Source organism: Sinohyriopsis cumingii, chromosome 9 (genome assembly GCF_028554795.1).
Source record: "Sinohyriopsis cumingii isolate HCF-2022 chromosome 9, ASM2855479v2, whole genome shotgun sequence".
Classification (NCBI taxonomy): domain Eukaryota; kingdom Metazoa; phylum Mollusca; class Bivalvia; order Unionida; family Unionidae; genus Sinohyriopsis; species Sinohyriopsis cumingii.
This window is the reverse complement of record NC_142969.1, coordinates 24,318,828-24,346,280: the sequence shown is the minus strand read 5'-3', so window position 1 is coordinate 24,346,280 and position 27,453 is coordinate 24,318,828. Positions and strand designations below refer to the sequence as shown.

At 35.1% G+C, this 27,453-nt stretch overlaps 1 protein-coding gene across 1 annotated transcript; it reads left to right on the top strand.

Moving 5' to 3' along the window:
• Nucleotides 1–1,904: 1,904 nt before the first annotated feature.
• Nucleotides 1,905–26,993, top strand: LOC149791406 (transient receptor potential cation channel subfamily M member-like 2). The gene is made up of 6 exons (XM_089971351.1): nucleotides 1,905–1,955; nucleotides 3,440–3,568; nucleotides 6,502–6,759; nucleotides 16,365–16,539; nucleotides 19,253–19,409; nucleotides 26,969–26,993. Exons 1-6 carry the CDS (start codon nucleotides 1,905–1,907, stop codon nucleotides 26,991–26,993), a joined length of 795 nt encoding a protein of 264 aa, XP_089827477.1.
• The last annotated feature ends 460 nt before the right edge of the window (nucleotides 26,994–27,453 follow it).

Sequence of the window (27,453 nt, the reverse complement as noted above, 5' to 3'; positions counted from 1 at the left end):
GATATCTGCTGCTTTTCTTTTTCACTGATTGTATTTTCAAAACATTGAATTTAATATATTTATGTTCTGAATTGTGCTTATTCTTATATGTCTAAACGTTGATTGATTTTCAGATGAGAATAATTCAATAACTTTTATTCGAAGTCAATAATTCGTATCAGATTACGCTATTTATACTGTATTTACTATAGACAATAGAAGAGCGCAAGTTAGATAAGTTCATGAAACTAATTAAGTTACCTATTTTGCTACATCATTTTGTTAATATTAATATTATTATGATATTCCCTGGTTTTGGCATTAAGTTCATTAAAATATAATTTGACCAAACGTCAACGTAGGTCCATGGAAATGTCACCAGAGCTTAATGAAATAATGAAGTACTTCCTAGGCATTTTTATGTTTGCTGCCACTTGGCGCAATGTTGTAGATGTCTAGCATTCAGTGCATAATAACCATTGTTTTGGAGATTGATTGGACCTGTGCCACAAAACATACGTACATTTTATGAACTGTGTGCCCCCTACATAAAAGCGCATCCTATCGATTTTGCAGACCATAGGTCAAAGGAAAGATCCCAAAGAATGAGGGAGAAAAAATAGTTTTCACACGTTATAATCTAATATACTACCTGAGCATCCATTAGATAAGTGGGGGCCCATAAATTCATGTCAGTATAAAAGGTTGCCAAAAAATGTTTCCAAAGTATATTTTATGACATGTAGATGGAATGTCTACCATAACTAGTCTAATGCATAAAGTTAAAGCATTGGCAAGTAAAAGTATATCTCTTTGATCTAAATGATCATCCGGTGTGCGACGTTTGATGCAGTACATGCAATTTGATCAAATTATGATGACAAGAGAGTTTATGTTATATCATAGCAATACCCCCAGTCAATACTTGCCATATCCTGAGGCAGTGCTGGTGGGTTTTTGGGTACTCAAAGAAAATTTGTTGATAGCTCATTGGGGTTAGAGCATTAGACCGCGTCAACTTAATACGTCCTTTCATACATTCAAATTGTAGATCCGCAGAGAAATTATATAAACGAATAAGAAAATTCTGTATTTAACGTCCAACTGACAGTAGACTATTTTGTATTTTCTTTATTTAATGCAGTCTTGGTTAATCTCATTATCTGAGAGAAGGCTAAGCGTAATACAACTATAATTGGTTATAAGGGTAATTCTTGTACAACTGGATCCGACTGTTGCTCAGAATTCACTTAAGATATTGTAGTGTTATTCCCAGAACATAAAATTAACTTTTTGCATCTGGATTGCAGTATGGAGTGCCAACCATCCTGGGTAGTGCTGCAGTTTTGAGGAATGTCATATACTCCATAATAAATACTCCATAATAACTAATGTAGATATTATGTCTACAGCGTACGCAAATCTCAAACGTGACCACATCTACGCTGATGCTAATGACAAAGTGAAAATTGTTCCATTTTATTTTATTTTAGTGTTGCATAATTTTGAAAAAGTCATCGTCTCCTACATCACGGATCCTTTACGACCTTTTCTTATGAAAAAACTAAACCATACTTGTATACTGTTCTGATTACCTAAATAAATGTGTTTTACGTTTTGTACATTGAGTAAAATCTGACTTCAATGATACGTTTCCGCTGATTACACACTTGCAAATGATCTGGAACAGTGATGGTTTAATCATTATTATTGAACACAATGATATGTCAACAAATTTTCTCCTCTGTGACTGGGCTTAACTCAAACGAATTGCTTTGTTCCACTTACAATAATTTATATCTGCAAAAAATAACAATGTTCTAAAGACTATTCTGCTTGTTGTCATGGAAATGGTGGTTACATATTTGTGATCACTTTTCTTTACTCTGACAAGAATATCTGCAAATTATTCCTGATGCAAAATAATGCGCAGGCCCTTCTACGATAATCCAAAACATGAAAAATGCAGTAAAATGGTAAGTGAACACATTCTATTTTAAGAAAACTGGCCTTATGCGCAATGATTTAAATACACTGTAGAATTACATTGCAAGGAACTATTTCTAGCAATGCGACACATCCAGTTTAAGATTAGTTTCAGCTATCGTTCCATTTTTAAACCTAATAAAGAATACTAAATGCATTTTCAATATTTTATGCCACAAATATTGAAAAGTATACCAAAACAAATTAGAGAAAGTGTGACTATAAATGCATTTAATTACGAACCTATTCAATGGACAATATAGTCAAACATGTTTGATAGTATAACTTAAAGTATACATTTTCAAACCAACTACTTGTTACCTCTCTATTTAAGTACTGTATATACACAATATTACTAAATGGAACATGTTCTCGTACAACGTTAAATAACCAACTTAAATAAATAAATCACTTATATAAATTTAGCGCATTTTAAATTTTATTTATCTTTCTTTTCAAGTATGAGGTTGTGAATTGTTTGGGAGGGCATTTTTGTTTTCTAATGAACGAATTAATAATGATATTTGCCTTTATGTATTCTGTGTGCCACTAATTACTACCAATATACATGCAAATATGCATATATTATAGACAAAATGAGGAATAGTTCCATGCAATAAATCTTGTCAAACCTCTGTAAATCAACGGGTTAATATTATTGTTACTATTATTATTATTATTATTATTATTATTATTCAGATGACCGTGTCGAAAATTGGTTTAGAAAGCATTTGATTTCATGTCATACCTAATGAGGCATATTGATAAAATTGCATCTGTATATGCAGAGAATCATTACAATTAAAATTCAAACGAATTTTAGTCTATGCCATAACGTTCTATTATGAACGTTCTTTATGCTATACTCGAGCTCTTTTGTAGTTCTTTAATATTATAGATCTAAATAAAGTATATTCCCTTATCATATTGAAATGATCGATTTTCAAAACGTTTTGGGAAAATAAGTTTAAAGAAATTACATAAAACTAATTGTTACTGTGAGTTGAAATTAATTCTTGTCAGAACTTTCATAATTACGGACACTTTATATATTTGCTTTTGCATGTGTGTGTTTTGATGCAGGTAGATACACACATTTGAAACGGAAGAAGGCACTTTTCAATTATCAATATCTGTTTCCATGAACCGTTTTATTACTTGAACACATCCACACTAAGATCTTATTTCATGAAAGTGGTACCCACGTTTAAAACCATATGAAAGATGATACTATTGCAATGAGAGTGTTATTATAACGTCCGACTTTGCGTATAGTTCCTTCATTATAAACGACATTCATTTCAGTTTTTTATAAATCGAATACAATCAATTGTGACACTTTTATTTTGTAGTTTGCTGAATGCAGAATAAAAAGCCAACATGAAAGGAATATATAGTAGCTCTGAGATTTTAAGTAAAGGCGAGAAGCACCTCTTTGCAATAAACACATTAACAAGATTCTGTCTCATTTCAGAAATTCTTCATAGCCTTTCTCAGCCTGTACATCTACTTTGTGATCAGTACGCTGGAGCCAAAGATTTCAGCACTAGAAATTATTCTTTTTGTGTGGGTAACTTCCTTCCTCATTGGAGAGATCATACAGGTTTGTGCACTTTACCATATATATCCTGTGTAATGTTTTTAGTATGTGATTTAAAAAGTGCATACAAGCAGCAATATCTGTGTAAGAGGGAAATACTCTGTAGTCTGGAGTTCCAGTTAAAAAGAAAGCATAAAATATATAGCTTCGTGTTTACACCAATGAACATATATAGGCAAATATTTATTTTTACGGGGACATTACCCACTTTGTGAATAGTATACATGCATTCATTGACGATTACAGACCGGCTATGCGCTTTATGTATAGTAATATTCTCTATTGTAAGTGGTAATATATTATTAACAGCGGTTAAACCAAGCACAAACACAAACGTATCTGATAACAATAGGGCAATCCTAGTGCTAATATTTGGTCAATATCTAAGACCTGTTCAAGATCTCGTACAACGTTTTCTCTTTTCACTGTCTAATTTGTGTACAAATTCTAACGCATGTGATAACTTTTCCAATGTCCAAAGATAATTTTGGGTTTTAGTAATGATCCCTAATGTAACTGTTTGTTCTCTAAAAATTCATATTCTTCAAATCTCAAACATGTGTAGTTTTTATGCAAAGTTTGACACAAATTTCACATGGAAAGCCAATGTCCTGCAACACAGGAGATGGAAAGAAACGAAAATGTAGCTGATTGAATAATTGATTATAATATTAATACTATTCATCTGTATATTGAGATGCATGCACAGCTTGTTATTTTAATATACAATTTTTCTTGTAGAGATGTGGAATTTAAATATATTATTTAGATATGCTGAAAGTCAGACTATTATATGAAAGAAACAGTGAATTATAGCTAGCTTTTTTAAGCTTCAAAGACTCTTGTCAGTGCTTGCAACCGCTAAATAATGTATGTGCACCATATTATTTCAATGTACTGCCAATCAGGCCATAATATTTACCCTGTGCATATCCTTGGTGCAAAACGTTTCAGTGAAGTATGTGCGTTATGTATTGTGTCATTTGAAACAGGTTTTTTTTTTTTCAAACTATCTGGAATAGCAGTTTAGGAAAATTGATATGCCAATAAACTGTCATATTTATATTTATTTTAGCTTTTTTCTTAACAAAGAATTCCATATTTTTGTTTTAGAGGGACACTATATGCTTCTTAAAAGCTGACATTCTGTATGACCGCCTTCACTGTCATTTGTATCGGGAATTTCAAAAAAAAATTGTTCTTCGTACATTAGCCTTTGTCCTACTTAATGGATTTATAAGCGTCCTAAATAAATATGTCTTTATTTCTTTTTAGTGGAATAATGTTGTTGTTGTTGTTGTTGTGGGGTTTAACGCCATTTTTCAGCACACGATAGGCTATACATGGCGGCCAGTATTAATGGTGGAGGAAGAACCCGAGAAAACCCCGGAAAGAACCATCGACCCACGAGAAGCTACTGGCAAGCTTTCTCACATAGCCACATTGGCTGAATCCTAGACTCGAACCGCCGCAGACAGAGGTGAGATGGCAGTGATCCGTAACGAAGAGCGCTTTAGACCACTCGGCCACTCGGGGCCCCTAGTGGAATAAAGAGATACCATGATATCTTAAACACTACTGGCTTTGTGTGAAATCGAGAATTATTCGTTTTTGTTGATTGATATAGCACAACCTTGAAAACATATTAGAAAACATACCGCTCATATTAAATGCTATGAATATTATATATGTTTCCATTCGTCTCTATTATATATTTGGGCAGTCCTCTTTTGTGCCTATGCTAATAATGACACACAGTATGATTTTGCAACGTTCTACAACATGTACAAAATACTGATATAGGTCTATGTCTCACCACACATGTGTACTTTGAAATAATAGCTAAACAAATATGGCAATATTTAAATTGTTGATATTCGATATAATTGCAATGTATTCATATTCGATCGTTTTGTTAAAGCAGAAGTTACAGATTTAATGGTAGGAAAGAAATTATATTTGTGTTGAAGTATAGCAATTAAAGCCACTGTACCTCACATTATAGGTACTGTTGCAAGTCTCTCCTGTCAAACAAATAAAAATATATCATTAAAAATAATTATTGCTTGTTTAAATTAAAACAAACAACATAAAATGAAGCCATTATGAGTAAAATAAACACGAGCAGAAACAATGTAACATAAAACATTTAGAATAACTGCCATTAACTCGATCTGCATGCTATTACTAGCAATATAATTTGTGTTTTGCTATATCATGATCGTGAAATAGAAAACAATGGTCTTTCTAACGGAAATACTCATGCAGCCGCCCCGGCTGGCCAGGGTGGGTATCGAAAAATGTCAATGCCAATGACTTTTGCATTAAAACTCCAATGCTTTACTAGGTGAGAAGACAAGATAATTTAAGTATAATTATGGCCAAATACGATTGCATATCGAACATATCAATTGTGTATCGTTGAAATCTAAACCCGTTTGCACTTTGAAACATTGCAAATTTGTTTAACGCATATACTCCTTTACATAAATGGGCAAAACTGAAGACCGAAATTAACACATTAACATTGTTTTTGTTGTTTGCAAGTACATGAGAAATAGTTGAATCACAAAAGTCATAATCGGACTCTTCGCCTCAATATTGGACAAGGCCGAACAATAAATAAACAATACTCTTCTCAAGTAGAAGCTATATATTCTCTAAGAATTTTAGTTTAGAAATTGAATGTTCTTTCATTTGTAATTTGCAATTTTAAAACCATTTTATAAAAAAAATAAAGAAAAACGTGTTTCCTATAAAATCGAATATGAACATGCTGAAAATTGTCACCCTGAGTATGTTTGCGTATTACATATAAAGGTGAGGTCAGTTTAAGTTTGGTTGGGATATTATAATTACCACCAAGCAAAAGCATATTTATTCGTGTTTTACAGTCCATCTGAAAATTGTGATAACCACTTGCCTTTTTCAAACAGGTTTTAAGAATACCGGCATCGTCTATCTGCAGAAGCGTCCAACTTTACATAGCAGATGAGTGGAATTTCTTGAATATGCTCACAAATTTGCTGTTTATTAGTGGAGCGGCTGTTTTGATGACCCGTCCTCAAGCAGCTGTTTTAGAAGCTGCTCGTGCCGTTTTGGCAACAGATCTTGTGCTTTTCTTCCTGAGAATTCTTCCCAGTTTTCATGCGCACAGAAAAATAGGACCAAAGTTGGTGATGATCACGAAAATGGTATGTAGCCATGGTATCCGATTTTCTCAAATTAGTCAGTCTTTTACTTCCCATGATTTTTATTTACCACACCATGTAAATCCAAGGGTATATTATTTATTAAAACCATATGACTGCTTGTCTTTTGTTTGCATGCATGTCTATAGACATGCACAATTTTTTTCTCAATAACATAACTTTTTATCTATGATATGTATTTCCATCAAACTTGGGCTGCCTTTGACGAAACGGTGCATAGACACATTTTGCTAGTTACACATTTCCATTCCAAAATATTGTCCTCGGATCTATCATGCCGCAGTTATTTTTAGGTCTGAACCAAGTAAACTATGATTCTTTATCGTTACAACATGATAAGTATATTTTCTGCATATTTCTTCGAGTTATGGCCCTTTATCATTCCGAAGATGTATTGCTTAAGCACTACCTTGTGAACACTTGGGCTAGCATTTAGTAATTATATTTCAACCAAATGTGTGTTGAAGATTTATCTCAACTAGTGTTTGGACGAGTTTATTTACAGGCATATTCTGAACACATTTCTTAAACTGTTGATGCTTGATCATCTTATCATATAATTCCGCTAATATATCTAAGAATTAAGTCTCTTGATACTTGTAAAGGTACTGAAACATTAGTCATGTTATTTACAGTATATATGTTGTAAATATAGGATCTATTTTTGGATTTGGACCGAGGCAATGAAATTCCAGTCAAGGGGTTACATTATTTGTCTCCTCGCGAGGCTTGCCGAGTAGAAAGGCATATAATGTCACCCCGCGACCTGGATTTCTTTGTCTCTGTCCAAACCCCAACTTAGATTATTTTTCTTATCCAATATTTTCCTTTCAAGTGAAAAGAACTCTTCACTAGTGTAATATAGTTCGCGTGAAAATGTTTACATGTGGCTCGATAATACAAATATGTTAATGATCGTTGTGGTGTGACCGTTGCATCCGAAGTACATAGTTTTTACGTGTGAGCAAAGAAGAATAACAACATAAAACGTCGCATAGTGATGAGGTATTATCATATTTAATATATGGATGTTACGTGAAATTGACAATAAATAATTAATATGTATTACAAGAAATTGTTTCATCAGTTCCAATTTTGAAAGGTTATATTGTAAATAATGGAACGATACTGGCTACTCAGCTCTGTTGCAGCTATACTTAGTACAAGCTATAAGGAAGAGTAACATCTTGCTTTAGACTAGTCATGGGTAATTAGAGATCTGTGTCACTATCGTATATAACTCTCCTTTTCTTCGCAGGTGGTAAAATTGTTTGTGACATACTTGTATTGTTCTCAATATTTATTGTAAAATTACCCCCGTGTACAAAAGACCCTCCAAATACGGCCCCTAGTGGGTAACATGTGCTAAACTTTCAAGTTCTCGGATTTTTTGAAAATTTATTTTTCTGTCTTGGAAATATGGTAAGTGCTATGGTGAAATTTGCTGACGGATTAATGTGTTGACGGATAAATGATTCATTCTGGCTGGTAAGTGCATTATTTGTCATTAAATATGGTATGTACATTTTTGGTTCAACTGGGGTAGAATGGAGATGCTTAACAAAATTAGAATAAAGCATGTTTGGCATAACACATTTCAGGCTGTTTCTAAGTTTTCGGTAGTTTTTAAGAGAGTTCGGAGGCTATGAAGTGTATAGGTATATAGTATCTGTGCATGGAGCAATGCTTTCTGTCATAGTTCATTTCAAGAAGCATTGAGAATTTTATCCTATTTGTATCACAGTCATTTTTCAGGCAAGCCTCATTAAATGTAGCAAACAATATAGAATTGTTTCACAGGAAGTATTTAAACCTAGTTAGGTAGCTTTTGCGAAATTGAATGACGCTGACCTAACAATGTACTGCGCTAGGCCTGGAAATATGATGAAATTGACCATGCTGTGTGAAACGAACTAGCATAATAAAAAAGCCCGACCTCGTATGCCTGTGTGTCTTTGTCTCTCTCGAAATGTTTTTGTATGGTGTGCTCTAAAATAAGGATTTACCTTAACTTACTATGCTTTTGTTATATATTTGTTGTTGTCGTTTTTGTTGTTGTTTGATTTTTGAACAACTACGTCAGGCACAGCAGAAGACAACAAGGGTTTCCTTTTTTAACAGTAGTTCTGTGGACACCTTGACTGACACAACTGGTCTAAAATGACTAGAATGTGATAAGAAAAGTAAGATTAGCAAAACAGCTAGATTTCTTTGTCACATGGGTGAGAAAGCTTCGTCTCATCCAGAAGTAGCCCCGATGAGATCAATAAGGAGTATGCAGCTTGCATTGTCAACATTTAATGTTCTTGATCTACTTCAGAATCGGATTACTAATGGAATGTGAACACTCCACTTTTTGCACTTTTGTTGGCTTTCATTCAAATTTACTGTGTAGTTTTATCTTAACCACAGTACATACCATTGTGCCGATGGTCCAATTTATGCATATTTTACAGGCATTTGGCCCTAGGTCAACTTAGATACGTTGCCCTTATAAGCTTGTGCGGTACCTGACATTCACATTTGATATTTGATTTCAACATGCTTGGCTATGTTACTTTATTAAATAAACTTTTAGATCCATTAATGATGATGAGATTTTTAATATTTCTACAGAGTGATGGCCATTGAAAGACTTAGAATTTGCATGAGGTTCACTTGTGATCTCCCTATCATTGAGATCTTATGTTTCACTGCAATAAAATTTGCAGGGAAGATTTAACATATCTCGATTGTGAGATAACTCTTTTAATGACCATACTTTGACCTTTGTTTACTAACGTTATGGTCGTCGAAAAAATTCAAATCGATTCTATCTGGATATGAATACATTCTGGTATGCCTCTAGTGTGAAAGCACAAAAATAGCTTATTGTTTCGATGAATTACGACACATACCATTGTAAAGGTACAATATCATATGCTTATCACTTTTTATTAATCTTTTTATATATATGGTTCTAAAGTTTTGATTTCAGTTGCTTGCCCTAGAACATATGTGCATTCCAAAGTATTTTGAACAGTCAGACGTGTACACTGTTTGCATTATTTCAGCAATATCGGACGAATATTGCAATATTCTAGGTTTTTTAATTATCAGCTTCTATAACCTTTCACATGACTTTTCATATTTAGCAATGTATTATATTATAATAACTTCAAGAAAGACATGGACTATATGTTACTGGTATATTGCATATGATTTACCTAGTTCCCAGTCCTCTAGATTCTTATCAATGTTGCCAGGGGTCATTTGCAGTGTTAAACATAGACTAATGTACTTCTTGAGATATTAAAATCTTTTATTTGACACCTTTTACATCTGCGTATTACCTAATAAATCATCGTAAATATTTTCCACAAATAACGCCTATTGTCTATAAACCACACAACATGTATCATAGTATAATACATTTACAAAAGGTATCATATATCACTTATAAATTAAGCTAAACCCTAAATATTATTGCTACAATTCCCAAGGATATATATATATATATATATATATATATATATATATATATATATATATATATATATATATATATATATATATATATATATATATATATATATATATATATATATATATATATATATATATATATATATATATATATATATATATATATTATAAATACAGTGATTCCTTCACGCTCCAAACATACTTTTCATTCAAATACTCTATCCAAACATGTACAAATAGGAACGAAAATGATTTAAGTATTCTCATGTATGACTAAGATTCAAATAATCTTATGTGATGAAAGTGAGATTCAAATAATCTCATGGAATGAAAAGAAACAGTTTTTAATGAAAGTGAGATTTAAATAATCTCCTGGAATGAAAGTGAGATTCACATAACCACGTGTAATCAAAATAAAGCTTCCAATGTAAGTGAGATTCAAATAATCTCCTGGAATGAAAGTGAGATTCACATAATCTAATGTAATCAAAATAAAGATTCAAATAATCTCATGTAATCTAAATGACTCCAATGTACTCAATTGAAACAACAACCAATTGAAACAAACATGACTCAGTCATTTGTATAGTCGTATGATTCATAAATATTTGTAAAACTTTCAAATGTGTCCACTGACAAATAACACAGCTCTCCCGAATTCTTGGGTTGGCCCTCTCTTGAATTGCCCGTACAACCCCTTCATGGATCCACCATGCGCACAAGTTTGCAAACCAGCGGTTTCGGCTTCGTATGGCCTTGATTGTTACATCATCTTCCATATCGACACACCGACTGCCAGATAGATACCCGGAGATACCCGCACACATATACACACCGACAGTTGTAATAAGTTGGGTTGGTACACTTGTATTGACCACGACGACCCTTCATTGACCCACCATGCACACAGACATACGTATAGACATACGTACAGACAGCTACAGACAGCCCTAAATAGCTTCAGACAGCCCTAAAAGGCTACAATAATACCAAACTGGTCATAATAATAGGTTCGGAATTAATATCTATAGAAACGTGCTACTAAATAAACTCTAATAGCACCTTGAAATTCAAATGTTCACAACGTTTGAAATCTGCGTAGTAGTAAACGTATCATTTTACGATACGACATTAAAAACTGAATACGCTTCACATATAATAAAAAATACAAATGTAACAGTTACCACTACGGCTGGAGAACACAAATGGAGAACGTTCACTTCTTGACAAGAGCCATAGACCAGTGTGTCAGTTAGAAACGGAACTTGCCTTAAATCCACAGGAGAGTGAGTATTAGTCAGGATAAAATACCCGTGCTTACCGTGCTTTTAGTGAATATCGCTGCAAGCGATCTACGACGAGGTACATGCTTGTTTAGTTGCTTACCTAGGAAACAAATTATTCACCCTAGGTAACGTTGTACGCATGTACGACGAAAATGATCAATTCCTTCTAAGGCGAAACCTAGTTATTTCTTGCCTTATTCTGTGACAAATGCAGCAAGCATTTTATTATATGTTCTTGTTCTTATTCTACCTAACGCTCAATTATATTAACAAAATACACTACAAGAAACAAAGTAATTGATTGAATGTCGTATTCCAAACTAAATATATCATTACACAACAACAGCATTATTACTGCGCACATAGCTCCGCCCAGGAAAATTTGAACTTAGTCGCACGCTCGACATAACGTTTGCAAGAAAAAGGCTTGTCTTGCTAAACTTGAAATTTCGATTCTTATTGTGAATGAATGCGCATTGCAACAACTTTTCCATTTGATCTAGAATGAATAGATTTGGTATTTGTTTCTATGCTACGAAATTTCGTGACTATGGACTGGATTTATGTGTCAAAATTTCACATGAACTACATCGGATTGAAGAAGCGAGGTAGAAGCGTGTTTACATCTGCAAAAGTGTTTCTGTCTCTGTCACTGAATGCTTGAAATCGTATTGTGGGAAACATATGAAGTGTTTCAATTGCAATTATCAAAAATACGCTATGCAATTTAATGTTTATTTCATTTTGAGTACAGTAAATAAGATGTAATTGCAGTTATATTCGACATTACAGTACAATTTCGAAATGTATAATCAAGATTAAGAACCTATGACATGACTCATGTAATTCGGATTTGCAGAACTAAAAAATTACATTTTGAGGAAATTCAGGATGTAAAACTGTAATTATATCTTTTTGCCATTTTTATGACCAGATAAAGAAGACAGTTTATCCCTTGTCACTCGTATGTTCTTTGTAAGGACCCTTTCTAGCGTCAACTGTATAGCTAACCTAAATCCGAAACATTTTATCAAACAAGTTAACTGGGATTGTGCCAAAGCAGATGGAATGTGGCAGTCCACGAATCATCTGCTTTACTTCATCCAGATACAAATTTAATCAACCAAAACGTAAAGCGCCTACTACGCGAGTGTATATGATTTGTTTACAAATCAAAAGTGCTGGCGTCTGCGTCTATTGTTTGCTTATAATAGAAAGTAGTTCCTTTATGCACGTGAATGCAATATGAATATGTGCAATATCGTAAAATATTGAACGATTCTGACAATGTAAAGTTAACGTAAAAAAAATAAGCATATAATAATAATAGTTACGCCGCGGACGATGTGTGATATAGACTGTAAAATAGTAATATATAAATAATTAAAAAAGTTAAGAGCAAACATTGTGTGATTGATTAAAGTGAATCTATGTACAAAATACTTTGCAATATTCAAATGTCGAGATTTCTGGCCTATTTTTAACAACTATGATTGCCTCCATAGAAATGTATAGATTCCTTAAAGGACCGAAACCATGTTAAACTGTCTTTGAACGTTGAACTATTGCATTTCTGTGACCAAAAGTTAATGATGCAGCCTTGTACCAAATTCATACCCAGTCCTCCTCACTTTATAACTGGATTATTAAAATGCTAATGACAAGATATTGTTCTGAGTACATATCTTTTCAGAAAGATGTTTGATTGTACAGTACATGTGACAACGTGGGAATAAACTATCGTGACATTCATACTATTAGACCAGAATATTCATCTAATATGAAGGAAATGTTAGATATTCCATGGACGCTTATATTGAAAATACAATATGCTCGGCTTGGTTTTCTCCTAAGAAAGCAGCACAATGTCAAATTTATATCGGACGTAAAGTTTCTTCATACACAGGCCAATGCATACTGTAGACAAACAGAGCACAATATTATACAACGACAGCAGTTTCTACCCACTACACTTTTTATCAAATTTCATGTGAATGCCTTTCAAGGATACAACTACTGGGACGTTAAAGTTCTCCCACATTTCAACTTATAACAAGATCTTCTTTAGGGGATAATAAATTTCATGCACAGAGGCAAACAAAAACGCCACAGGTTCCTTTCGGCAAATATAGGCAACATTTTATAAAAATTAGGACGCGGTAATAATATGTATTAGAAAACTAACCAAACACTAGAATAAATGCAAATATTTGATCAAGTATATGCATAAGGATGGTGAATTGGACAAACACATCAAGACGACAGCTAGAATTACAATGCATTTTGGAGATCATCGTGACCTAGTTAACTATTGCATTACCAGAAGACTGGCATAATATGTAGCAGTGCGTTCACTTTAACAACTGAGATATAATTTTCACTGCAGAAAGCAGATGGATACATATAATTAAATTGCACTCGAAAATGCAGCAAAGACATGAAAGTAATAATGCTACATTAATTTTAAATTGTTCGAGTTGGTTGAAACAAATCAAAGTGATAAGAAAAATTCACGTATGGTGGTTTAAGCATATAACTGTTGGATGAAGCTTCCATGTTGTAACCAATGAATTGACAGATTGTCCACATGCCAGCGAAATGCTTGGCATGTTTGTTTGGCCTTATTTATTATATATCATTCGTAATCTACGACGATGCTGCTCTAGCTACTCACACAGCAGCTTAGCTAAAGCGCCTGATCGATCGCTTTGCTAAAGCATGCGATGAGTTTGGGCAGACCATCAGCCTAAAGAAAGCTGACGTGATGGCTCAGGACGCGGACCCCTCAAGCATAATCATCATCAACAACTATTAATTTGAGGTAGTCAGTCAGATCACGTACCTCGGCTCTACCATCACGAACAACCTCTCGCTCGATCCTGAGCTCAGCAAGCTCGATTGAAAATGCATCACCTACTCCAGGTTGTCGCAGAGAGTGTGGAACATCAGCATGCTGACCCTGATCACTAAGATCTCCGTGTGCCGTGCCCGCGTACAAGGCACTCTCCTGTACGCGAGTGAAACCTGGGTTGGAGCTGCTTCTTCTTTCTCCGCGATCGCTTTTCATCAGCTAGCAAGCATAACTTGTCCTCGCCGTCTTTCAGACCAGTGCTCAGAGCACGTCGCCTGCTGGACCTTTTCAGAGCAAGCTCGTCCCAGGTGTTGACATCGATGTCAAGGGCTTTGATGTCGCGCTTACAGACATCCTTGACGCAGAGATGTGACCGTCCGATCGACCTTTTGCCAGAGGCAAGTTTCGAATAAAGAAAGTCTTTGGGGATCCGCCCGTCATCCAGCCGACGTACTGATGCGACGTTGGCGAAGGAGTGTGACCATGCTTGAATCTTGGCATGTTCAAGCACCTCGCTGTTTGCTGCTCGATCGCTCCAGTGATGCCGAGTATGCGTCGGTTTTCTCTTGTGAGGCGAACATAGTCCAGACTCAACCTTCAAGTACAGGAAGTGCAGCAAGGACTGCCACTCGGGTGTTGGACAACATGGCCACAGCAGACGCTGCACAACCACCAACCACTTCCATCTTCTCTCGAGACTAATGGATGCCAATTATTTATAACATAGCATTTGTAATTTATTACTAGGTTTAAAGTTCTCCTTTTATCCAACATATCGGATAACGTCAATCGTGAACATGCAGATGTAGATCATATTCATACTGATACATCCAAATTTGTATCTTGTTGGAAAAAAATTGCATAGAATAGTCCCGGGAATTTGCTTAGGATTAGGTAACGTGTGTTGTGATTATGTTCTTGCTGCAGTATATGATTTGTGTGCAACTGGGTACACATAACCACAAACGGTGATCTACTAAGGTTTTGTCCGTTACGGATCACTGCCATCTCACCTCTGTCTGTGTGGGTCCGAGTTTCGGATTCAACCAATGTGGGTATGTGAGAAAGCTTCCAGAATCTTCTCGTGGGTCGGTGGTTCTTTCCGGGGATTTTCCCGCGTTCTTCCTCCACCATTAATACTGGCCGCCCTGTATAGCCTATAGTGTGCTGGAAAATGGCGTCAAACCCTACAACAACAACAGTAAGGTTTTGAGCTTTTGGACATTTGTAAATATTTACGATAATGTTACATTGAAAACACCTTTACCAGACAAATTCTTCAGCAAAATGAAAGAAAAAACTAAACTAATGCAAGGATTATTATTAGTCGTAACAAGAAGTAATATTTGCTGTATTAAATATTCAGAAAGAATTTGTTTTTCTTATTGGGGAAGGTTTAATAATATCCTTCCATTCTTTCATTTGTTTTTGTGGGTATTTCGGCACTATTGCACTATTCTTTACGATAGGCTTTGTTGCCTAAATTAACCGAAGAACTTTCAGCATTTTCCCCTACAGCAGGACGCTTTCCCCACAGCAGGACGCTTTCCCATTTATTAGTGCTTCAAAAAATTAAATAGAAATATAAGCCCTGAAAACTTTGAAAAACATAACATACGTAACATAGTCTTAATGAATACTCCTTATATTATAGACGATTGTAATAAATTGGTGCTTTCATTTTATTTGTTGAATTTTTAATTAGGATATTAAAATGTTTTGATCAACTACGTTTTGCGTCTAATATATGGCAATTGTACACTAACTTGAATTTGAAAATGTGATCATTAACTGCTAGTTATCCACTATAGTGTTTAGTAGATAAACATGAATATTATTTGCGAATGTATCTCTTTCTGAAACATTAATTCATGTTGTTATTTGATTTATAATGGCAAAGATTTACTTGTTCAAAGTAAGACTTATTCACATATGTGTTTCTAATAAAGAGGGTCATGTGTTAGACTTATGCTTTCTTTTCACAGGTTTGGGATTTGGGTTTATTGGCTGCAATAGTAGGGGTTTTTATTTTGGTGTATGCAATTGCATTCTATGCCATCTTGTACCCTGATACCAAGCTCACTACAGACACCGTGATGGCCATATTAAAGCAACCATATTGGAATATATATGGAGATCTTATATTGGAATATATTCAAGGTATGCAGTGAGATGAATGATAGCTTTACCTTTATAACAAGCATCTATATGTCATTGTATGTATATATGTATGTATGTATATATTTATGTGTGATGTGTGATGTGATTTGGATTTTTAACGTAGCTTTAACAATTTTTCAGTCATATCGCTACGATGTCTAAAATGTGGCAGTTTATAGTGATGTCTAGCACTGGGGCATCATGCCGCAGACATATAGCATGATGTCTCACCCAGTCACATTATCCTGACACCGGACCGACCAGTCCTAACACTAACCTCTTAATGCTGAGCGCCAAGCGAGGCAGCTGTTAGTACCGTTTTTGTAAGTCTTTGGTATGACTCGGCCTGGGATCGAACCCACGACCTCCCGCATCCGAGGCGGACGCTCTAACCACTGGGCCACCGGAGCGGTGCTGTATATATTTATGTATGTATGTATGTATGTATGTCTGTATGTATGTATGTATGTATGTATGTATGTATGTATGTATGTGCGTATGTATGTATGTATGTATGTATGTATGTATGTATGTATGTATGTATGTATGTATCTATCTATGTCTGTATGTATGGAGATATGTATGTATGTATCTATGCATGTATAGATGTATAATTGTTGGTAGGTAGACAGGTAGGACGGTGAAATTTTGGTTACCTGTTTAGTAGCGGAATATTGTTAAACACATCAAATATCTATCCATGTTTGTTGATATAATGTTGTTGATGCCACATCAGCATAATCCCGGCTACGTATGACTGATTTAAAGTTATGTACACTTAAAAAGAACATTTGGTAATATTTGTAAGAAAGATGCAACATTCCAAAATCTAGATAGTCATGCATGATAAAAAGTAACGATCTCAAAATGTGCAAATAATGAGTGGCAGATATTAAAATCTAGAAAGGGTTGAACAGTTGCTAAATATGTTTCAATTTTTTCTCATACAACATATGGCTAATGATGCTCAATATTTGTATATAGGGTATATGAAATAAAACAATCAGGACAAAATGGAAAATGTTTCATAAATATTAATTGTTCGAGCATCGGATTAATAATTCAAGAGTTGTGGGTTTCTCTCCTCTCTCAGATCAGTGCAGTAGGATGCCTTAGTGTATATTGTATGTCTCATGGAAACATGCTTATAAAAACAAATAAACATCCAACCAAATATTTGATCAAAGTTATATACAACATAATGATTAGACCATACTCGATTGACAGCTCTATTTTACACCTGTTCAATCAGTTTATTCAGTGGTCTTAACTGAATCTCTTTCATTTAAAATAAAATAACTAATAATTCAGCAGTAGCAGGAACAATCAAAATATAATTCTTGTCTGTTTCTAAGATTGGAGATACTCAGTCCTTCTTGACAACAGCTTAGCGCATTTTCACTAAATTTGACATAGTACTCTGGAATCTAGATATTCAAATCGATATAAATAGTTCTGATTTCACACAAAATGTGTTGTCGATTCTCAAAACAAAATGACATCTTTGAATTAGCAATAATTTATCCAAATGTCAAGAATGGCTGATTTGATATAACATGCTTACAACAGGGTCTTTGAATAAGGTACACAATATGGATTTAACTACAGTAGGTGCTATTGCTGACCATGTAAAGAAATATATTAAAAGTGCATATTTGAAATCGAAGCGTGCTCTTAACAAGCTGCAAATAACTAAATGGTCCACAATATTTTTTAAAAAATTGCCAATGAGATAAACATCATTCATGATTCAAAAGGAATGATCTTGTATACAAACTGAAGTTCTGATGAACTGGACTTATGGTTATCTACAGAAGACATATATAAATAACTTAACTTTGTCATTGGACGATTAACAATTAGAATGTAGGATTAGTTGTTCAATGACATTTAGAAATATAAAATAAATATAGAAAAAATTAAATCCGATCAACAAAAAATCCCCCCCCCAAACAAAAACAGACAGTTGCCCTGTCTCTGATTAAAATTGCGAACAGAATAAATATTTTATGAAGATATGGTAATTGCCGAATAACTCTAGAAATGATAAGCTAAAATTATATCAGTGTAACTGTTCTAATCATTAGAAAATGCATATATGAAGGAGGATGGTAACCATTTGTAACTGAGTGTCATTTACCTTATAATATAAAACTTTCAATTATACCATGACCCAATAAAGTTAAATTTTCATTTTTGAAGCATAAGCTATATGTCACAGATGTTTGCGGAAGTTTGGAATATTGTATCCAATAAATAAAGGTAATTGCATATATTAATCGTGTTTTTCTTGGTGTAGCAGAATTACTTGTTCCTGTGGGAAACACTCCGAGTGACATTAATACTATTACATTATTTTTTAATGATGCTGACCACATCCTGCAAATTGGAAATAAAACCATATAACCCTCTAAAGATATTATGTTCAAAAAACGAAATGATCAGGGACAAACATTACTGGAGATATTCGCATCTGAAGGAATTTCCATTATGCTGAAATCCATTGAATCATCATCATACAACATTTGTAAAACATATTCCACATTTCATATTTTTCAAATCATTTATATGTAACGAGACCAATTACACGATTTTTATATTGGTTGCATACCACTTGTCGGCTTCTTGAAACTCTCAGATTCAGCGTCAACTTCTCAGAGGAACACCGAAGCCCTTTTTGTTTTACAACTAAAACTTTGTTCTATTAAACAAGGTGCAGACAACTGTTCAAACGATGCAGCTGTGTATAGAGATGGGACCGTGCCTCGTTGTCCTACAGAGGCTAGACAATACTTTGCGTCAGTGATGATGGGGATATACATGTTAATGACTAACATCATGCTTCTCAGTTTGCTGATTGCTACATTCAGGTATTATAAATCATAAATTTAAAACATACACAGTTACACAATGGCAATATGAGAACTACCACAGCTTCTTTTATAAAATAATTTATGCTATAAATTTATTTTAAGAAATAATTATATTACTGAAAGTAATGCCTTCAGACACTTTCTATCTTTTTATATTTCCTTCCCTCTTTCTTACTTCTTTCTTTCTTTTTTCTTTATCTCGTTTTGTTCTTTGTCTTTGTCTTCTTCTTCACAAACCTAGAGATTTAACACTTGTTTTGAAAAAGCAAGCAGAAGCAAACTTCTACTTAATGGCAAATGTGTAAAACGAACCTTTTCTGCTTCGACATGCATATGAAGGTTAATGTTCGTAGACATGATATTGGTTACTTATACATACCGTTGGAAGAAATGGCAATTTCTACTTATAGTCATACATAAACTGAGAAACTAATATGTGCAACTAATATCTGTGTAAAGTGTACATATCTCATTTAAGATAACAGTCTCACTTTCAACCCTATGATATAATTAGTTTATAAAAGTTTAATGCAGACATGGTTGTATTGGGTTCATAAACAAAAGATTTGAAAAGTTGGAACTTTATTCCATCAAGCATTTATTGGCAGAAATTATTATAAAAAAATGTTTTCCAGCGTGTAGAAATGATGCTGATTCACTTCATAATATAAATATTTTTAACATGTATTATTGTAATTTTTGTCAACGACAACATATGATTCAGATCGTTCTTATACGTGCAGTTTAATAGAGTATCCTTTAACAAACCTCACTCCAGTTACCAAAAGTACTTATTACTTCTGAGTGCGCTAAAAATCTAGTGTGCTTAATAAATGGAAACAATTTAAATATTTTTCCAAAATGATACCAATTAACGTTCTCACGGTTATCTTGTGTGGGAGACATTTTTTTACTAATTATATTCCATTTCTTCTCCGTTCACTTTACATTGTCAGAATCGCGCAATATTCTACGATAGTGAAAACCACGACACGTGTGCGTAGAAATAGTATAGCGTATTAGGAACTACTTTGTAAACAATCCATGTACACTCATGTATAAGACACTTTAGGTTTTAGTTTATTAGGTTTGTTTATGGATGAACTAAACCAGCTCTTTCATCTATTTGAAAGTACAAATGATAAAGTGAACAAATTGGACGAGTTTACTGAGTCACAAATGAAACTTTCAGACATGCAAATGAATGAACGTGGCATTCGCAATGTCCACAACAAACGTGACAGACCAAGTATTGAAAATATCATTCTGCCAATTTAAACATGCATTTAGGAGGAATGTTAGTAACTTTTCCCTAATGAAAATGTTCATTCTATGACCAGTGTCCTCTGGGGTATATTAAATAGCATATGCAATCATACTTAGCGCAAGGGTTATATTATATCTGTAAAAAATGTACCATTTTATAAGTGAAACGTACTAAATTGGTGAGAAAATGCAATTGAAGGTATAGTAGAAAAGTAGGTACCTGAGAGCCAATAATCCAAGACAACGAAGAATTCTTATTTATCATGGCTGAATGGAATGCCATTTTGCATATAGAGATGAACAGACTGATTAAAGGAATATACTGATTTCTTTGGTTAGGTACCTTTGTATAAATGAACGATTATATTGTAATATAAAAAAAATCATGTTCTTCTTCTTAATACATTCCGTTGTGCTTATACATCATTCTGAGTAAGAATATTGGGTTTATCTAAAACAGATTCAAACGCTTTCCTGCTTTGGAAATATGTGTTTGTGTCAATCAAAGGATTGTTTAATTGACAGTCGTCTCAAATGAGACTTAGGCATTTTTTTCTCTGGCTTCAATGAATATTGTTTTACATGACCTGTGATGAGAAGAAGAATATTTCATTTACAGGTGAATATTTGTTTCTTTCACTTGACCATCAGTAGAGAGACTATTATCGGATTTTCTATCATTGTTACATCTAACGACGATAACTGCATACTGGATGCACTAAAATAGCAATGTCAAAGCAGCCTTTTGCCTTTTGAGATATTTTGGGTCTCTGATACACTACACAGCTTCTATCCACTACAATATTTGAAGCGATTAATATGCCATTCGCAATCCTTTGATGTTTATCATTAATAACTCCAAGAAAATGAATACCCATCGGGGATATAGTCTGTTACGTATATCAGAACTAACAGACCTAAAAGTTAAAAAAAGGTTTATCACCAGTACTTGTTAGGCATTTTTAATCATCCACGATCTTACAGCTGTATATGGTTTTCGTGTTACCTATCAATACTCCCAGGCTCCCAACTCGAAAAAGAAATGATCGAGAATGAAAGATATATACGAAAGTTTAATCATTTCAGCATACAAGAAAATGCGGATTGTTTAACTCAGTTTTTACAGTCTGTTGTTCAAGGCGGTTTATTATTTGTGCTCAGAATTGTCAGTGGCTTTATAGTTCCGCCAAGACAGCTTCAAAGCGGCCACGCTAATTAATTTATCCTCGATAGTTACTGAAAATAATTTGTTATTCGTGTTGATACCGCTTTGGGAAGCTGCAGGGTCTGAATAAACACGCCATGTGAATTTAATTGTATCCAAATTAATTTGTTAGCACCTCCAGAGACACCGTTTGTTGTCGATATAGCTCCAACAATAATTCCGATTGGTGCACCTAAGATGAATGTTGTGGATGCGACTCCGGTCACACAAAGACCAACAATAGCATATACGACCAAACACGCGCGTTTGTATTTCACTTTCAGCACGGTTCTCTTGGTAATTTCATATCGCAACTATTATTCCGCTTCGATTATTTCCTCACATCGGTAAATCTGAGGCTCCATACCGATTATGCCTAGCACGTTTACATCTAACGATCGTCTTTGTCCAATGAATGTTTCCCGAGCAAATGCGTCGTTGCTGAATAACAGCTGTGTTCCTTCTTTTCTAGGATGAGTCAATTCTGGTTAAAATTATTCGCTAGTGAATGTAACTTGTGTGGATATATTTGCGAGAAGCACTTTTGTAAAGAATCCCGGAGTATTGTTGCATCTGTTGCTGTAACTAAGCGCTTGGGCGTTATCATGTGCAGAAGCCGTGATTCCTCGAGTTACCAATGGTACATCCAACTTGCTTCCAACGAGCAATTTCGACTTTATCCTCAACAAAACTATATGACAGGTCATAGGAGGTTTGGTAACATCACTTTCAAGTAGATATTCTTCGAGAAGTGGAGCAATATTGTTATGGATGTTATCATCCTCTGTCAGTTGTTTCCAGCACACTTTCGATTAACTACACAACCATATCGCCGCGGTCAGATTCCATTACTTGTATATATAATGATAAAATCTTAAACACAAACACCAAAGAGGGTTAAACAACCTTCAAGTTAAACGTAGAGTGCGTCGCACTGAAATTCATTACCGGTGACTAACGATACTAATAATGCACCTGTGTAAAAATTTAAATCATTTCTGGCGGGATGTTAATACATGATATTAATGTTACATGATCTTGATCAAGATGCCGCTTAGATTTTGTCAATATTCTCTTTCCTTTGAGTCCCACACATCTTTAGTTCCAGTTATGACAATCAAGTATGATCCAGATTTCCGCACCTTTAAAATCTGAAGTTTCTTTAGGTTCAAACCCTTTTCAATAAGATGATCTAAAATATATAGACCTTTTACTAAGGTTACCTGGTCATATTTCCTCTTCTACTTTGAATAATATTCCTTGAATTAATCTCCACGAATTTAGTACGCGTGGTGGTGCGGTAACGTTAGCGATCTGTTCACCTACGTCTTGGTTTAATCTACCATTGGCCGTATCAATGTATTCTTTAATAATTGTGGCCGACACGCTGCTATCTCTGTTTAAGCGTTGTCAGTGATTTCCAGGTCATTCTCGATAGCCCGGTTCAACTTAAAAATGATATCTTAAATGTCAACGTTAGACGTTTGCAGTTTATCAGTTTGATTTTAAAAACTAAGAAACTAACCTGTGTCAGCACCAACAACAAGACGATTAGCTAACTTATTTAAATCGGCTTTGATGACAAATCAGCTCAGATCCACATCAGCAAAACGTCGTCGAGCTGTGTAACATTCACAAGTGTTAATTGTCATTTATATAATATTAAACGTACTTTAATGTGAAATCAGTAAATTCTTGTGGGGTTGGTGAACCCTCAAGTGTTTGTAACGCTTCAAGAACACGATGGCATCATATGGGCCCATCCAACTGAGTATTGCTGGTATAGTTGATCAGAACAAACGCTGTTATCCAGGTTAATTATGACCGGTTAAAATAATGGACATTTCTTGGTGGTGCAAGTCCATACAAGTTAAACTACAAACGATGTTGAGGTGTCACCAGGTATGGGATCAAATGAGTGTCAGGTCCTGCTATTAAACTAAGGTTGACGATGGCGGTTTCAAGTTTGCTTGGCACCGTCGATGTAAGTTCATTTCGCATAAAGACACCACGAAAATGTTTGATTTTTAATCAAGATTCCTTAATGGTGCGACTTTGTGCCTGCTATACCGGGTAACTGAAGTCCTCTGCCAGATGGTATTCGAAGATCTTACCTACCACCGCCTTTTTCAGTGCAATTCCTGATGTAGTTCCGACAAAACTAACGCCTAAGCTTTTGAAACCGCTGTAGCCGCTGTTGCCAACAAAGTTGGAATTACTGCAAGGAATGGAAATATTCCACTGGTCGTTTGCATTTGTGTCACCTCTGGTATTGATAATTATAATGACGCCGAGGTGTTAATGTCTTTAGCAGCATTAAACTGTGAATGTTGTGTATGGGTCTACTACACGGGAACATATCCAGTTAGTTTTGCCGGTGAAAGTTTCAATGTGACCTTACAATAGTTGTTTTCTTTCATTTTCATTTTGTCCACCTGAATTTTAATACGACCGACATTCACTTTGTGATAATACATTATTATTTAAATACGTATGCATCAAGTTCAATTATGAATTTCTCACACGAGCATTGATCACCCTCGTTCAACCATCAGCAAACACCAACAACAGAGTTGTATCAGAAAGTATCATTGATAACCAGCAGTACCAGCCGTACCAACACGTGCATGAAAATACATGTCCACAACAGACTCTTTAAACAGCTCCAGGTGTTCAAGTGAAAAGTAATACATCGGTACAGTGTCTCAATTTTGTACATTGAAACCCTACAAACACATGATTGGTGCGCTATGACCATGTTTAGTACATATTTGCCATTTAAATTGCACATGAATAGTAGTTGGTGGGTGTGCATCTGTGCAGGAAGAGACAGCGTTGAAGCATACACGATAAGTGCCATTCTGTAATTATTGAAATGAATAACACACTCATCCGCAACTCGAATGTTTATAATACAACTTTACCATCAGTGGCAGCTGCAGCACGCTAAAATTGTTGTTCTTGCAGGGTAATATGACTGTGTGTTTAATCCCAAAAATAACCTTGCCAACATCTCTACTAGACCTAAATATGTGACTGAGAGGATTTGCAAAATAAAATCGTAGCGAGGCTCCACGAAGTTGTCCTTTGCATTGATCTAATCCACTATTTAAAGTGACGTTAGTCTTGGACATCAGCATCGTTAGCAGGGTTAGCGTTTAGACTAGGTTGCCTAATTGCATACTACTGAGAATACACATTATCAGATCTAACTTTGATAAATATCCTAGCTGTTCTAGTGTTATTATCGCTGTATTGGCAGAATGATCGGTACAACCAGCATGATTCTATGCAAGGTTTTATCGCAACTTCCGAAATTGCCTCACATGCAACGAACAATCCAGACGTTTCCTGCACGTGCAATGCTATTTTGAATTGATTGGAATCTCTGCCTGGGTATGCGTAATGCTGAAAATCTTGTTTACTTCCATTAACTAACACAGGCGAGTCCAGTTCAAATCCTATATCGCCATTGTTTATACATTATTAACTTTGTCTAATATCTTTTGTAATGCACGCCCCATTACAAGATTTGCAATCACTGAATCTGACAATCGTTGCTCAGCGGCCTCATTGATGACAAACTGGAATAAATACCATTATGAAAAACACATCCCTGGATACAATTATTGTTGGCCCGGTACACAAGTTTATATGTGTAGCACAACTTAAATAAGTCATATGAGCATTGAACAATGAAGACACACGCACGGTTGGTTTAAAACCAGTCAATGCGATTTGAAAAGAGACTGTTACCCTAACTAGCAAAATAAATTCACATCCAGCTCCATTGCAGGCGCTCAGAGGCAAGTCTGTTGGGTATTTGTATGCACCCAGAGAGTTAGAATTTGTACAACGCCGTGTTACTGACCCGATATGGTCCTTCAATGTGTTTACGTTTTACGAAATGATTGATACTCCAGGACAACCAGCGCATTGTCATTTGGGGTCGTCACTGGGTGGACCAAAACCTACCACCCAAAATGCAAGTAGTTCCTGCAAATACAGAACTTCCATCAGGATTGGCTATGATGCGCTAGTATTCGTTCTCTGTGCGAAAGCGCACCAGCATTATTAGCGTTAGTCTGTATCAATCATAAGTTGATTCACAGCAGCAAGACTGGAAAATGCGTAAGTAGTTCGGGAGCATCCATCGCTTGGTATCAACTGGGACAGACTCCCTTTAGTGCATCGGTAAACACCGATGCGATGTTTTTGGCACCGAATCATATTTTGCCGTGTGTGCGAACGTATGTCGGTCTCGAAGACATTCTACGTACATGTTGTGTTTGAAATATTTCTGCAAAATAACTCGTCGAATACATTTTACTTTTTAAAGTTCTTGGAGACACCAACAACATTTTAGGTCTCTGTCGTACAGATTCTTTGATTAGTTTACCCAAACAATAGTCTTACATGCAAACAACCATTTTATTTGTGTCACGAAACAACGGATGGTCTTTCGGATGTCTGCTAATGTTAGATTCATTTATCAAACATGCCTGTGCCATGTTTGCGTGAACTTATCTGTGATAATATGCAGTTTCGGTGTACATCATCTAGGCACGATCCAGATAAATGATCTTATCATATAGAACATAATCAGCTTTGACAAGACTAATACGGACGAATCAACATTGATTGGTTTTGTCAGCTGCAGATTTGATTGTTTAATGTGAACGACAACAAGTCTACCATCAAAGATCTTACGAGAATCAGAAACCGGGTCTGCTATGAGATTTCAAAATCTGTCTTGTTTGCTATCACATACAAGGTCGACTCTAATTCTCTATGGTTTTTGCAAACACAAAATGTTTCATGGGCTTGAAAAAGTGCTTCCTTAGCTCATGTTTTGCCCTAGTTCTCAGATCCGTATTCATCTGGATATTAGGTTCTACACAAGCGTGATGATGAAATCCACGTACTTGATGGACTTCGGTTATACGCATACTCAATTGCAGGTAGAGTGTATATGCGTCCGAATTCATCAAAGATCGCGCACTAGTACGGAGACAACCACGTGCAAGGTGCCTGAGGTGTCAACGTATAAGTTGTGTGCATAAAGTAAATGTTCCCTGTATTCTAGATCAACTACAAAGAAGAACCCCTGATCACTGTTGATGTTATAATCGCGCACGTGTTTTGATTGTCAATACGTCCATGAACAATCCACAATAAGCTACCAACCATTTCATTTCCCACTTTTTTTTAGAATTTTGGCATCTACATATAACTACTACGGACAGCATGGTCATACCCGTCGTCGTTTGGATTCCATGTATGTGACTGGCCATCGATATCACGCCACGATGCGATCGCTCTCTAAACAGATGTACCATTACCAAGTCGAGTTTGGTTTTGGACAACAAGGCATTTCACGCCATGCCTGGTAATCGAACTTGTACATATGCATGACAATGTCACAAATTTCTTCAAACACATAAGCGAACAACCACACATCAGTGGGCAGATACAGATCTTGATGCGGAGCAATCTTGTTTGCGTGCGCGAAATCATTTTCCAAAATACCTTCATGTGACGGCAATGAATAGAACGCTTCGATCGGTGGCG

What these genes read in the sequence shown, in the direction of transcription:
- LOC149791406 (XM_089971351.1), top strand. Translation starts at nt 1,905, where the DNA reads ATGCGCAGGCCCTTCTACGATAATCCAAAACATGAAAAATGCAGTAAA. An exon ending in TATATTGGAATATATTCAAG is followed by an intron (nt 16,540 to 19,252) that starts GTATGCAGTGAG and finishes CTATTAAACAAG; the next exon opens with GTGCAGACAACTGTTCAAAC. An exon ending in TTGCTGATTGCTACATTCAG is followed by an intron (nt 19,410 to 26,968) that starts GTATTATAAATC and finishes CCTGTATTCTAG; the next exon opens with ATCAACTACAAAGAAGAACC.